This window comes from Mus musculus, chromosome 1 (genome assembly GCF_000001635.26).
Source record: "Mus musculus strain C57BL/6J chromosome 1, GRCm38.p6 C57BL/6J".
Lineage (NCBI taxonomy): Eukaryota > Metazoa > Chordata > Mammalia > Rodentia > Muridae > Mus > Mus musculus.
The window spans coordinates 16,992,779-17,008,726 of record NC_000067.6 but is presented as its reverse complement, the minus strand read 5'-3'; the positions used below and the strand labels follow the sequence as shown (position 1 = coordinate 17,008,726).

At 38.7% G+C, this 15,948-nt stretch overlaps 1 protein-coding gene across 6 annotated transcripts in view; it reads left to right on the top strand.

Annotated features, from left to right (window-relative positions):
- The window catches only part of Jph1 (junctophilin 1), a 155,819-nt gene that overhangs the window by 89,196 nt on the left and 50,675 nt on the right, over positions 1–15,948 (top strand). For 2 of the 6 annotated variants that reach the window (XR_001785237.2, XM_011238399.3), the window contains exons 4-5: positions 4,193–4,836; positions 11,168–11,263. Coding sequence is in view for 5 of the 6 variants with exons in the window: in XM_011238399.3 (XP_011236701.1) it covers positions 4,193–4,836; positions 11,168–11,248 (725 nt within the window). In the remaining variant the exon portion in view is untranslated. Of the gene's footprint in view, positions 1–4,192; positions 4,837–11,167; positions 13,790–15,948 lie in introns of those variants that run through there. The other 4 variants (XM_011238397.3, XM_011238398.3, XM_011238396.3 and 1 more) reach the window with 4 other exon arrangements.

Genomic DNA, 15,948 nt, shown 5'->3' with positions numbered 1-15,948 from the left:
TTATGTGACCAAAGGCAGGGAACTATAGCCAGGAGACAAGTATATACTCTGCTGGCATCAAGAAAATAGATGCATCCGGCTGGTATCCTGATGTCATTACAGAGGTGGTTCATCTCCTATCCCTCATCCTGATTTCCCAGTGATTAGGGAACCATGAAGTTCTGCCCTGGAGAATGGCATTTACTGGTGATATCAGTAAAAGTCATGTACCTTGTGGACCTTCTATATTGCTCACTATAGATAAGTGAGTTGGCCTTTACAGTATATTGTGTCAGTCAGTCTTGTGTTTCATAAAGAGGAGTCTGTCCGGAGCACTTTGTGTGCTAATCATTCAAGTCCCTAAGTCAAGGGGACTGAGCTACAACCTTTGAGGATGATCAAGAAGTAGATGAGAATAGGAATAATTGAGAAACTATTTGCATGGCTTTTCATCCTACTATTTGAGCTTACTTTCAGTCGTGATTTTGCTTGTGTGTGGAAGAGTGCAGTGTGTGTGTGTGTGTGTGTGTGTGTGTGTGTGTGTGTGACTGGTATCTCCTTTGATTTCTCTCCACATTATTTTTTAAAGAAGGTCTCTTACTGAAACTGGAACGAACAAATGTCCTAAGACTAGCTGGCCAGCGGCTCCTTCCCAGTGCTAGGATCATAGGCGTAAACCACCACTCCTTCCTTTTGATGTGGGTGCTAGAGATCCAAAATCAGGTTCTCAACCGGCTATGGCAAGCACTCCGCTGAGTCATCTCCCAAAGTGTTCTTATCTCATTTTTAATCCCAAGTCATATTAAGTAAGGCACTTATTTTTACTTATCAATGAGTCTGGGAATGAGTTAAATAAGTTGAAACACCACCTTGGAATGTGATAAAAATTCTTTTTTTGAGCCCTCTTGGAAGAATGCCAGCGGCTTCCCTAGGCAGCATCCTGAACAAGCGTTGTTGAAATGCTCACACACTGCACTGTTGATTATTTACATGAAAGTGAAACCTGTAATCTATGTTACCAAGTGTTAACTATGCTTGCATTTCTCATAAATTAGAAGTCAAGGTATTGTTTATTACTAAAGGCCTGTAATATATACTATATTATATATATTATTATTTATATATTATATTTATATATATAATTATACTATATTACAACCACTAATATATACTATCTTTGGTTAAGTAAAGGGAAGCATCCAGGAATAAATGGCTTGTAAACTCAGCTTCCAAACCGAAAATTCCAATTTTTTTTTCATGAAGAAGGGAAACTGAATAGTCTGCTATTAAATGTAAAAGTGGTGATTCCTGGGCCTACTGGTTATTCTAACCAAATTGAATTGTGTATTCAATTTCACAAATATGTATTTAGTGGCAGCCGCTTACAGGGTGTCAGGGTGGAAAGCCACAGCTCACCACCATGAACACTGACTGGTCACAGATACTGCACAACTTTTAAAGATGGGACTACAAGTTCTCTAAATTGAGGAAAATACATAATAAAATAAATTTAAAAAAAAAAAAAAAGATGGGACTACAAGGTCCTTTAGGGAACATGATGTCATTTCCACTGCTTATACCATCTCTTTATAATCTATCAACCTGTTCCTCTTTTCCTGATTGGCAGTCTTGAGAGAATGACTGGTTTCTGTTTAATAAATTACTCTCTATTGCTGCAGTAAAGGCTTTGACATGGACATTGACTTTATATGTTTAGGGCAGTATTAGTCTGCCAGTCCAGCAACATTCACTTCTGAAGTTCAGACTGGATTCCCTGCTTTCATCATTTGCCAGTGTCTGCTCAAAGTCTTTGTGCCAAGTGTGTAGACTTACCTTTCTGTGTGGGGATGGTGGGCTGGCTGATCAAATGTGGAATGTTGTACACCAGGTGACTTTTTCCCAACGTAAATATCCCCAGAAGGGTGAGAATCTCTTAGGATTCACAGGTTCTGCCTATAAAAACATGACTGTCTACAAATTCCAACTGCCAAACTTTCAGCATTTATTTTAGTTTCCCTCTGTGGCAATAATGGCTGGTTCTGATCGTGAGCTGCCACCACTCACCAGCTTTATGTAGCTACCATTACATGTAACACATATTACTACACAGAACAAATAACGGGCACAGAATGTGCCTTCCAAGAGAAAAAGAGTCCAGGAAAAAAAGCTGTTCACTGCAATACATTAACTGCTTTGTTTAAGATTAATTGAATCTTGCTCTGGAAAAATCTAGCTGTATATCCTCATATTTGGCCAGTTCTCACATGAATGTGCCACATTGGAACCACTTCCCATTGGGGATAGCCATGTAAGGCTGGCATTAGGCAAAAGCCAATTTGACACCCGTAATTTTTGCATGATTTCAGTCACTTATATCTTATGTGTAGAATCACCTGGAACATGCAAATTCAAATGCTTGGATTTCTGCTTTCCATTAAGTTGAAATCCCTGGGGTGTGTCTAATTGACCATAGGAATAAGAAGCACTGCTTGGGACTTCATTTGTTTTACATAAGCAGTCATTTTCCAGGGCCTAAAGCTAGGCATTTTTAAATCTGAACATTGATAGCCAGATGTACTTCCATTATTCTAGCAATTTCTTTGATTGCAGCAGATTTCAACACCACCAGCCACCCAATCGTTAGATATAGCTGAACATCTCTTTAAAGTCTTAGTTGTAAGTGACTGAGCTAGGTACACCTTTACTAGTACTGCTAAAATGAAAAAAAAAAAAAAAACTTTGCAAAAAGCAGTATGTCAGCCTTCTAAAGGAAACAGAAATGCCTAGGCTGGTATTAGGAGTTAATTAAATAAGTACATCTGGTGTAATCCAAATTTGAATTTCACGGATCTATTACTGGAACTTCTTCAACTTAGGGTCCTAATTAGATTCATAAGTAAGAATTAAGATGTTGATGTTTTTTTCAACGGGTTGTTTTTGTTTTGTTTTATTTACCTACTTATAAAGCACATTTGAAAATGTGTTAATATTCAAATGTTACGATATATATGTGTGTGTGTGTATATATATATATATGTATATGTATATGTATATGTATATGTATACATATAATTATATGCATATAAAACACTAAAATGTATAACTGTAAGTGTGGTCTTAGACCAGTATTACTGAGTAGGCATAAAACTGTCCCTGGCTTTTGTTATGTAGGTTCTGATGACTGAAGCCAGGTCCTCAAGCCGTTGTCACAAAAACTTTATCAACTGAGCTGTTTTTCTAAGTGCTACTTTTCAAAAATAATTTTAAATTGATTTTTTTAAAAATTTGTTGTAAGTGTTCCTGAAGTATATTAAAAGATTAACTACAAAGCCTGAGACTACAGAGCCCAAGATGGCACTTTGTCTTGGATACTGTTGTGGATGATATCCTGTTGTGAATGAACTGTAGAAAACTTACTCTAAAGAACACAGCCCAAAGGCAGACATGGTTCTTGACCAGAAAGTTTCAGCAATGATTAAAAATACCTTCTTATCAGGCTCGACCTGTGCAGTGCAGATCTCTTTAGACTGCTGATCAGACAAAGTAAGCTTATTTCTTTATTCAAGCTCATGCTTTCTGTACTTTAATTATCCTACCTATACGGGATAAATGAGTTTTGTTGGGTTTTGACCAACGTGAGCTCTGCTCTATGCTAAACAACCATGTTCTTCAAGTAAAAGGTGTTAGAAATTTTAGAGAAATGTAAGATTTTTCTATCTTTTATGTTATCAATATACTATAAAGAGTGTCAAGTTTTCTTGTTTTTGTTTGTTTGTTTGTTTTTTGTTTCTTTACAGCATGATTTATTGACATGTCACCATGCATTACATAGAAAATTGAATTTTTGTAGGCTGGAGCACCTTAGGAAATTTCACAGGTTCAATTAGACAGAACATCAAGGAGTTTAATGATACAATTTTCCATCCATTTGTGGAAGTACTGGAAGAGGTGGAGCCTGGGGCCAGGTCAGAGCCTCAAAACTGCCCCTCAGCTCTACCTGTGGATGAAGTCTTTTTTTTTTTTTTTTTTTTTTTTGAGTGTCAAGTTTTGAAAGAATTTTTCAGTAATAATCCTTTTCTTGCACACTGAAACAAGAAACAAGTTCACATGTTATAAGTCTCTTCAAAGTGGGGAGGGAGGGAACTGATCTCATTTAGGAAAAATGATAGTCACCTTTAATCACCTTCCTTTCCTTTCTTGTTCCTTTTTCCAGGCCCCGATTATATCAAACAAAGATGTCAGGAAGGGGGAGATATTAAAGAAAATCCAGAAGAAAAGGTCCTAGAAAAGCCTCCGTCACCAAAGGAATCTCCTCATTTTTATCGCAAAGGCACCACACCCCCCAGGTCTCCTGAGTCAAGTCCCAAACAGAGCCACTCTCCCCAGCCTTCCTCCCCAGAGCCCTCAAAGAAACAAAACCCCAGCCCAGGGGCAAGACTCAGTCAAGATAAACAGAGCCTAGCTGAGGAACAAGTGACAGCCTTTGTCAATAAACCCTCTATGTCAAAGGCTCCCGCAAAAGAATTGGGAGCATCTGTGTCCAAGTACTCTGGCCGCCACCATGTCCCCAACCCCAGCAACGGGGAGCTGCACTCTCAGTATCACGGCTACTATGTGAAACTGAACACACCCCAGCATCCTCCAGAAGACAGGGAGGATGACAGAGGAGTCAGCCAGTCTTCCTCAGCATTGGTACCTAGACCATCACCTAACAAGTGGGGTCCCCCTAAATCTGTGACAAAACCAGTTGCCAAAGAAAGCAAAACTGAGCCAAAAGCAAAGAAGTCTGAACTTGCTATACCAAAGAATCCAGCAAGCAATGATACCTGCCCTTCCTTGGAAAAAGAAGCCAACTCTGTAAGTCTTGCATGAGCTTTTCCTTTAGGTGTGCTCAGGGAGTAGCATGCGATGGGTAGTTTTATATCTTGACCACATCTTAACAGACAAAGTTCCTCAATTCACTGGGTTGTTTGGAGTAGAACAGAACATGTTTGTAGCTCATGATGGCAAAGAGTTCTCTGAGCAGAAGTCCTGTGCCTACCCAGCCAGCCACTGAAAAAATTCAGGTAGGATTCAGGCCTGGCTAGCCCAGTCATATGTTAGCAAGTGTTTATCAATTATGTCTTGGTGAACTTCGTAATTACCCACTCAGTGGCCCCTGGAAGGGAAATGTGGCCAACTTGCCACAGCCAGCACCTTTCTGCATAGCTACTAGGAATTCCTGGCCTTCCTTTGGCCCATTCACAAGGAACATCACTTGCAGCCATTGGAAATTCTCATAAATATGCAATTTGTATTTTCCTTCATGAGCCAGGCTCTGCAGCAAGAATATTTTTCTTCCCAAATGAGAATCTTTTACAACAACATAATTACTTTATGATACATCTCCAGATACAAGTGTTTCTAGATTCAGCAGTCTAGTAGATGCTAGTTGATGTGTCTTAAACAAGTTAGATTTCTTTTGGCCAGTTATTGATGAATGTCTACTTTGTGTTTCTTGACATGATGTTGATTGGGTAAGTACTATATGGAACTGGGATTTTATCGAGTTCCATAGAATTTATAGGATCTGAACTCTTTTAGATTCGTTTTATTTAAAAGTAAGTGATTTAAAATAAATTGTTAGGTTATCTTAGTCATATATGCCTCCAGATGGTCCTGTTCACTATGAAGTACAGGGAATAAGACACCACCACTTGATGGGTACAGGCACTTTGAGAAATATGTATTTCTGGAATCCTGGTCAAGAAGATTATAGACTATTAGTTTCTTATTTTTGTTACATTTACTCATAGGGTTAAAGAAATACAATTCATCTTTTTAAGATGCTTGAATATTTAGTATTTGTCGTAACATTGATATACCCTATTATCTGTTATTATAATTCCACCACTACTGATTCATTGTATGAAACAATCAGTTCTTATTAGACAGTCAACATGAATAATTATAATGAATAGGGCTTCTTGTATATATAGCATCCATTTTACCTGATTAATAAGGGGTGGATCTAAACAGTGTCACTCCAACTACATTGCATCTTTGCCTACCCAATAGGACATTAATTTCCCACATACCACAATGGAATCATGTACCCAGCATCCCCCTCATCAGTTTACCATAAGGAAAAATATTTCTAATACCTATAAACATTTCTCTATAGCAGTAATGTGCGCTGGTGGACACATTACCACTGTATTTAGAAAAAGCATAGGTTTTAGTAATGTGTTAAGATCTTGTTAATTTACTTATTCACTTTACATCACAATATCCACCTCCCCTCCCAGTCCCCTCCACCCCACCCATTGTCACATAGTTCCTCCCCTCACTTTTCACTCCTCTTCTCCTCTGAAAAGGTGGAAGCCCTCACAAGGTATTTTGTACAGGTTCTTGATGTAAGCCAAGAAACTTGCAACTCAGGCTCACTGATCAAAACCCAAGCTGCGTATGTATGAGATTGCATTAGCAGCCCTACATTCCCCTTGAACTTGAGGCTTCCCCTGTGAATGACATTCTAGTCCAAGGAGTCAGATTGACTGGCCCTCAGTGAGAAAATGGTGCTGTCCTAATAGGATCAAGAAGCTGCCTTGTGTTCTTAGAGTCAGCCCTCTTTCTTGGCACATGACCGTTTAGAATAGTTAGTGAATGATCACTGAAACAGTGGAGTGCTGCCTACTGTTCTGAACAATTGAGAGCACTGTGCAAGTTCAACATGTATAATGAACAGTTTATAATTCATAGGATCAGTGACACAAAAGCAGGCATGTAATAAATCAGCCAGTACTCTGTGTGAACAGCAGGGGAAATTGGTATGTTCTTACTGCAGGACTAAGTGGAGTTAATGCTCAAATGGCATTATTATTATCATTATCAATGACATACTAGTTGAAGTATAAATAGCTCATAAATGGCTCAATGGATTCCTGTGTGTGTGTGTGTGTGTGTGTGTGTGTGTGTGTGTGTGTGTGTGTATGTGTGTGTGTGTGTGTGTGTGTGTGTGTGTGTGTGTGTGTGTGTGTGTTCAGCCTTGATAAGTATCTAGAAAATGTAGAAAACTTCCTGAGGTACAGATTAACACTTAGAGGAAATTAGTTACTGCTCAAATGCGAGAAGGGAGGCCCCTGCAAACTGCAGCCCTAACTTTGTCAGGATATCGTCTCATAATTTGATATCCTCTGTTTTATTTTTCTAACTGCCTCAAAGTTTCTTGTGATGTGTACCGAGTGTGTGATTTCTTGCTGTTGCCCATCACACCTGTCCCAGTCAGTCTGGAGAAACAGAACTAAGCTTCTCTTCATTTTGTTATTTTTAGCCGCCACTGGTGACCACAGCCATATTTATGGGACTTCACCTTAAAGTTTTTCACCCACTAGCCTGCTCAAGGTGTCTGAAGAAAACTGAGGTCACAGCTTGGCACCGGCCAGTAAACATAACATCCCAAATTTTCATTTTTACCTGGTGTTATTTGAGCCTCCCATTGCTAGTCTATGCTCATCTTCCTTGAGTGATCTTTAACAATAGCTTCATAAGTGGGGCTAAACTGGTAGGCTAAATATGAGTGTGTATGAAAGCATATACAAGATAAATATATGTGTGTGTTGAGTAGGAAACACACATGTATGTATTTTCATTCTAGATAAAGCACTTATCCATTATTCATTGATTCTGGGTTATAAGTACAATAAAATGCAGGCAAAACCTTTGAAGAGAGATAGTTAAGGTACTAAATTCAACCCAAGACAGTCTATAAAGTCCAAAGTACTAATCAATTCAAAAGAGTTCGTGTAAACTCACAGAGGCGTACCAGGATTTATGAAATGGGACTTAAAGATTAACCTGGGGCTAAAATTTGTTGTTGTTGTTGTTTTTCTTTTTGCTGGGATTGAGTCCAAGGCCTTGGGCATGCTAGGAAGGCATTCTGCCATTAGAGTACAAAGCCCTGTGATGTTTTCAAAGGCACGCTGTGATTCTGTGTCCCGAACCCTCTCTGGCCCTGAACTTTTTACAGGTTTGTTCTCACCCAAACTTTTCTCTATCCTTCATGCACCCATTATCTTGGGGAGGAATTATGTACTAACCCCAAAGAATTGATGCAACCCCAAATTGTACACTTAAAAACAAAGTCTAACCAAAGCCTGAATAGCCATAGCATGTATTTTATGCTCAGATGTGATGTTGAAACGTTATCTAGTATTTTGAGCTCTAAGAGTTTATATGTCTTAAGTTTGCCCTGTTTAAGAAGCTGCATAGATTAGAACTCACCGTTTATTGCAGCTGGCTATGTGCTATACGCCAGCCTAGCCTTGAACTGATAGTATTCCTCCTGCGTCAGCCTTCAGAGTGCTAAGATTACAGGCATGAACCACCGTGACTGCTCGCCTATTTATTGAGTAGTTGGAGGTTAGTAAGATTTCTGTTTCTCGGAGAAGAGAAAGATATAGGTAAAAATGTGACCTTGCATATCTTCATTAGAAATTGTTTTTAAACAAAGGTCTGTGCTTTTGTAGAGATAGAGAAAAGAGCCTAGAGTACCCAGGGGACAGCATGATATTTAATTCTGCCTCTAAAGATCCTAGATTCATAAATAGTTTGTAAATATTCTAATGCACTTATCCTCATGATACCCTCTAGTATGGAACTAATAATCTCATATGCAGAAGAAATGAAAACCAGGTGATAATCTACGTAGAGATGCTTAGTCTACTGCCTAGCTTTCAAACCCTACTTTTCTTCCTTGTACTGAGAAGTAGGGGTTGCTTCTCTTCCCTCAAAGGGCCCTGTTTTCAGTCCCCACACCCCAATTTACTAACAATATACTTTGTCTTCAATGCAATGATTTTGCCTGTTTTGTTAACGTTGAGGAGAGCAGCACCTATGTTCTCCTTAAGCTCTGGCTGTGTGAATGAACTAAACCCCACAAGAGTCAGGTACTGGGTACATGGTGAGGAAGAGGTCAAAGCCTTTGATACTGTGGCACTGAGTCTAGGTAGGAAAATGGCAATACATCAACAGATGGCAACAAACTGTGACAAGTGTTATGATAGAGAAAGAACAGGGCACTCTGACCTCCACCAGAGAGCTGACCCATGAACACATGGAGTAGGATATCCTTCAGTCAGTGGTAGGTAGCCTAAACTAAGCCCCAGCCTGGAAGATGAACACTTTCCCAGACTTCCCTGTTCAATCCTGTCCCCAGAGAAAGTGCAATCGATGTCCCTGTAACCTTGTTTCCACCCAAACTTATTTGGTACTCAGAATGTGACTGCTTCCTCTTATGTACACTTAATTATAACAATTAGTCTTGACTAGAAAGGTGGCTTCACAGTTAAGAGAATTTGCTGCTTTTTCAGAATACCCAGGTTTACTTACCAACACCCACATGTCACATACCCACTCATACCTCCAGGAGATCCAACACCCTCTCTGGCATCTACAGACCAAGCACATATATGGGTACATGTAGATGATTAAGAGGCTCTTGTATTAATGAATAAGCAATTAGGGTCTATGGAACGCTAAACACACAGGGCTATCTTTTTTAAAAGGATATATGTATAACCCCTTTTCTCTCCAGAAGACTAGAGATGGACATGGTTAATAGCTTTATGATCTTTACACTGTGTAGCTGAAACCACACTAGATCCTTCCTCAGGCCTTTATCTTCAGCGATCTCTCAGTTCATCTATAGAACCCATCTTTTATGAAAGATGTCACATACAAAGTTTTGACATGGTCAAATCTTAAGTTTTGTCATGCACACAAATTGAATTAATTATCTCTAGGAAACTTCTTTTCAGATTGAACTGCATCTACTGAGTCATGTTCAACTAAACTGCTTTCTTGCCTCTCACAGATCAGTATTCTGCAGGCTGTGATGTATGCAACACACACACACACACACAGAGGCACCACTAAACTCCCCCCTCTTCCACACACACATACAAACATTTAGGCAAAACACTTATACATAAAAATAAACTTCTCAAAAGTCAATTAATTTACATTTGACAGAGAGGCATTCTAGAACACTACTATTTAAGAATTGTGTGCTATTTTAATAATAACTTTTTAAATACCAAGATCATATAATTCTAATAAAGGCAGATTTTTTTTAGGTACCACCATGCCTGAATGGCTAGGCCATATAAGCTTTACTGTTACAAATCAAAGCTTGGTGACTTTGGGTTATTTGGTACTTATTCTAGTAGGATTTATCAAAATAGGAGTCTACTGTTGGTTTAATATGCTTGAGTCTAGAGTGGTTTGGTTATGATTCAAGAAACAAAGAGTTAGACCTGAAAAAAATGTATGTCTCTGTAAGTATTCAACTTCCTATTTGTAGGAAGGAGGGAGTAGAACCCAGAAAAAGACCCAGAAAAAAAAAAAAAAAAAAAAAAAGCAAGAGTTAAGCTGAGGGCTGAACCTGTAACTCAGTTGGTAGAGTATTTCCCTAGCATGCACAAAGCTCTGAATTTAGTCCCCTGCGCTGCATAAACCAGGAATGGTATTGTATACCTGTATCCCAACACAGTAGGAAGCCCAGAAAGGAGGATCATAAATTCAGAGTCATCTCACCTACATAATGAGTTCAAGGCTGGTCTAGGCTACATGATACCCTATTAAAATAAAAGCACCTCCCCGAGTGTTCTGAATCCTTCCTTGGAAGAATGAAATCCCCTGCTTTCATTATTTTCTAACAGCCTTGATGAGGGGCTACTCTTCTTTTCTGACTCTTTCACTTTCTAAGGACAATGGAATCCCACTACCTCCCAGCTCCTTACCAGTGACCTGTCCCAGTGTGAGAGATGAATAAAGTACATTATTACAGAAAAAAAAAATACTGAGGGGTCTCATTATGTAGCCCTGCTAGTCTAGAACTCACCATGTAGACCAGGTTGACTTCAGACTCAGAGTGCCAAGGTTAAAGGTGTGTGCCACCTCACCCAACTTGAAGCCATTTTTTTAATTTAATTCAAATCTAATTTTAAGTGGAAGTTAGATGGTGACACCATGTAAATGTAGCATTACTATTCTTAATTCATTCCTTATGGATTATCTTTCATGCCTTAGTTTCTGCCACAATGTTTTTATGCTTATATTTCTGCTAATTGGTTCTGGTGATGGGTTTCTGTCAAGCAGCCATACTGACATGAAAACGTTGTGCTTGCTCTGTTCTGTTTCTCCTTAGGGCCCTAATTCCATCATGATTGTCCTGGTCATGCTGTTGAATATTGGGTTGGCCATTCTTTTTGTTCACTTTCTGACTTGATTGGAATTAGGACAGGTAAGCATAGCCTTAATTTCTACACATAATCATAGTAATATCGTTTTCTCTAATTCCAATTTACAATTTCTTTTAAACAATGGCATTGTCCCTCACTTTAATTTTGAATGTGACTCAGTATGGTTACTTAACTGCTATAACTGTTTCGACTCATCAGTGAAGTCATGACAACTAGTAGAGTTAGCCCACAGTTCTGCCTTGGTGTCCACATCCCAGTCCGACTCAGACACAGGCAAGGACGCTTAGATCGGGATGGGATCACAAGAGAGATGAAACTTGGAAAATTCAGCCAGAGGACCTTTCACGTCCCCCAGCAATGCTTTGTGTCTTTGGGGTCCTCTGAGAGCTGAAGCACCCAGCATGGTGAAAAGCAAAACTTAATAATGATTCTTTTTAAAACTTTTTAAAACTCTGCTGAAGCAGCCCCATCCGGCGAAGTTCTCGACGTTGGCTACTCCATCTGTCCTAGCAGAATGTGACTAAACTGGAAATGTATGGACCTGCAGATTTTTTTTTTTTTTTTTGATAGAAGTCAACAGCTGCCTTACTATTTTACCATCTGACGTTTTTTTAGTAGGGAGCTGGAGAGAGAGGACTGCCAGAGGAATGCAGTCTGAGGATTGTGTTGCGGTGGGCGTGGCTCCAACATTCACTCCTATCTCATTAGAAGTAGGTAGCACCGTCACTCAGCAGTCTTCTGCTGTGACCTGCTGCTTTAACATCTCCTGGAATGTTCTGGAAGGGAATGTTTCATTTGCTTGTGCACGACTCTGCTCATTTCTGCTGTTGATTTAAATATGATGTATGTCATCTTCCACCTGCAGTCCTGGCTGGATGAGAACACACTGGAAAAGCAGCAACAAAAGACTAGTTTATATCTATATATATCTATATATACATATATATATATATATATATATAAAATGTATGTATGTATGTATATATAGTGTTTATTTTAATAGCAATGCATTGTTTTCATGTTGTTTATTCTTTTTAAACCAATAAAGGGTTACTTATCTTTAAAATATAGTGATCTGATGGTATTATACCTTCCAAAGAAATAATTTAATTTTAAATATTTTTAACATCATTGAGGTGAGTTGTTGATGCACTCAGGAGGTGTTAAGTTTTAAAAGCTGAAGGACAGACAACCGAATACTAAGAAGTGAAGTCAAAATGTTGCTTGGATTGCAGTAATCAGTGGTTACGGGTTCAGTTTCATTGCTGACGTACGTTACAACCAAATAAAATCTTGTCAGTGGCTCTATTAATTCCCATGAAAGTTAAGCAAGATCTATTAATAGCTACTCTTCTCTTTCTCCACCCCACCCCCAACGCGAATTTTGGTTGAATGCCTTCAGGTGTTTAAGCTTTGTTAAGTCACTGCCCCTTCTCTGCCTTCAATGTTTTTCAAAGTTGTTTTGTAATTCTATATTAAATTTTAAAGACTTAGACGGTTTTATTTTAAATATTTGTCTTTTGCTGTCCTATATCATTCTGATATTGATTTTTTTCTATTAAATAATTTATTCAGAAGCATGCTTACTTAGGGAAACTACATGATCTTTATAAAAAATAATTATTTAAAAAGAAATCAGGGTAGGAAAGGTATGTCTGAGTCTCTTAAAGGCATTACCTGGTGGAGGGGGAAGTCTTCCTAACTTTTGTCCATGGTGTCATGGTGTCAGCCGAGTCTCTCCCTTAGGAGCCTTTGCAGAGCAGAAGGGACAGTGCGTGTCACTCCACTGGCAGCACAGGGGAGGACTGAGTGCTTCATCACCTTCTGGATAGTAAGCCAGCAGTGGCTTCTCCAGAAGGGCGATATATTGAGACTTTAGGGTATGACCAGTATGGATTAAGGAAGAAGGCAGAAAGAGAGCAAATAAAAATCAAATTACAACTTGTATATTTATTTTTTACATTTTGCTTTGACTTTTAAATTTAGGGAGTCCATTTTTACTCAAGAGCAAGCTAAGTTCCTCTGTCGTCCCCACAGTCTCCCTGCCCCTTCCTCCCCTGTAGCTCCTTATGCTGGGAAGGCTGGGTTTTTTGTTTTTGTTGTTGTTGTTGTTGTTGTTGTTGTTTTTTAAGAAAATAGACTATTTAATATTATTAAGTGTTTATTTAAATGTGTAATGCTTTGAAAATAATGGGCAACAGAGAACTAAAAGATGTTTATGAAGTGAGCTTGTTGGCTACATTTATAAATATATATGATTTATAAGCTTTTTTAAAACAATGCTCAAATTGTGGGTATTTTTCTAAAATGTGCACAGTTGTATTTTCCATGAAGGATCTTTCTAATGGGTTGTTATACTGTACTCTACATTTTGGACAGCACGTGAAGTCTGCCAATGTACTTAATAAAACATGACTTTGTTTATTTAAAGTTTCTTTCTGTGAAAAAAAAAAAAACCACCTCCCTACTGGTGGGTTCCTTAATTTATAATCCTTGAAACCAAAATGTATAATGTACAGTTTGTACAACTGTAACTGCCCTAATAAAAATGTTGGTTATTAATAAAATTGGAAGTGTCTTTCCTTTGTGAGTAAATTATTGACTGAGGTGTGGGGAATGTTAGAGATGATAGTATTAAAACAGAGACCTTGCCTGATGAGATGGCTTAGCAGGTTAGGAAGCTGTCAAGTCTAATGACCTGAGTACCCACATGATAGGAGAAGAGAACAGAATCATGAAAGTTGTCTTCTGACCTCCACACATATACCATGGCATGTGTGTGTACACACTCATATGCCTACAATTAAAGCAATTCAATAGAAAAACTTACAAAAGTTATGTGCTGAAGAATTACAGTAGAAGGGGGGAAAGGCCAGTACAACCACGGGGCAGAAAGAAGGCATACTGCTACACTCTGTCTCCTTGCCTTTTATACTGGGATTTTTCTCTTCTCTCTCTCTATTTTTTTCCTTTTATTTTAAATAGGATATTTTCTTATATAATATATCCTAATTATGGTTTCCCTCTACTTCTCCCAACTTCTCCCCTCCAATCCAGATCTCCTCCCTTTCTGTCTATTAGAAAAGAATGGGCTCTAAGAGATAGTTTAAGATAAAACAAAATTATCACATCTAAGTTTAACAGGACAAACCTGCAAAAGAAAAGAGCCCAAGAGAAGGCACAGAAATCACAGAGACCCATTCACTCATTTGCACACTCAGGAATCTCATAAAAACACTAAACAGGAAACCATAATATATACACAGAGGACCTGATGCACAGGTCCTATGCATGCTGCCTCAGTCTATGTGAGTTCGTGTGAGCTTTGCTCATGTTGACTTAGAGGGTCTTGGTTTTTTTACTGATTTCTTGATCCCCATCCCCTCTAGATCTTACACTCTGTCTCCTCCCTCTTTCTCTGGGTTTCCTGAGCTCTGAAGGGAGGTATTTGATGGAGACGCCCCATTTAGTGCTGAGTGTACCAAGGTCTCTCAGTCTCTGCACACCTGGCTATGAGCCTTTGTATTTGCCATCTAATGCAGGAAGAAGCATCTCCCATGGCTGGACAAAGAACTGCTCTACGAATATAGCAGAATAGGTGTTTTCTAGGGAGGTGGTTGGTGCGGTTGGTTGGTTGTTTCGTTGGTTGGTTGGTTGGTTGGTTGGTTGGTTGGTTGGTTGATTGGTTGGTTTCTTTTGATTAAGACTAGTATTTGGATTTACCCTAGGTCCCTGGACTATCTAGTCTCTGGTTCTTGCTCACCCAAGCATAGTTGGGTGTGGGTTCTATTTCTTTAGTCAAATCAGTTATTGGTTGGTTACTCCCACAGGCTTTGTGCTACCATTGCAATAATATATCTTGCAGGCAGGACACCATTGTAGATCAAAGTGTTTGTGGCTGCCTTGGTATTTTTGTTTGGTTTGGTTTGGTTTGGTTTGGTTTGATTTGGTTTGGTTTGGTTTTTGATAGTGTGCTGAGTATGTTCCTGTAGTAGAGACAACTAGAATAGAGGGTTGGAATCTATATGTTGGTACCAACTCAACTTCTCTATGTTCAGTGAGTTGTGTAAATATTGTCTTCAGCAATGGAGCTTTGCTGTCAGCTTGTGGAAAGCAACTTATAGTGTTGGCAACAGTCTGAATTGTTTAAGAGTTCCCATAGGACTTCTTTAATCAACAACTCAAGTAGATATAACCCAGTCACATTACTAGAAGCTTTATATGGTGACAAGAGATACAATTGTGACTCTGTCTCTCCCATTATTTGGCAATTACATTTAGATTGCCTTTTATGTGTATATTTTAGGAAGTTTCTACTGTATTAAGCTTCCATACTACCCATCAAATGCCCCTGAATTTTTAGCTGTTTCTACCTGTATTCCTTCCCACATCCCTTCTTCTCTCTCAACTAAATCTTCTGTTCCAACCCCCACCCATTCATCCATAACCATGTATTCTATTTCCCTTTCCTACCAAGATCTTTCTGTACCCTCTAGTCTTTTACTCTGTACCTAACCTCTGTGGTTCTATAGATTGTAGTTTGGTTGTCATTGACTTAACAGCTAATATCCACATATAAGCAAATACATACCATGTTTTCCTTTCTGGGTGTAAGATACCTAACTTAGGATGATTTTTTTTTTCTAGTTCCATCTATTTGCCTATAGATTTTATGGTGTCATTTTTTTTTAAAAAAATAACTGAATAATACTAGATTCCATAAATC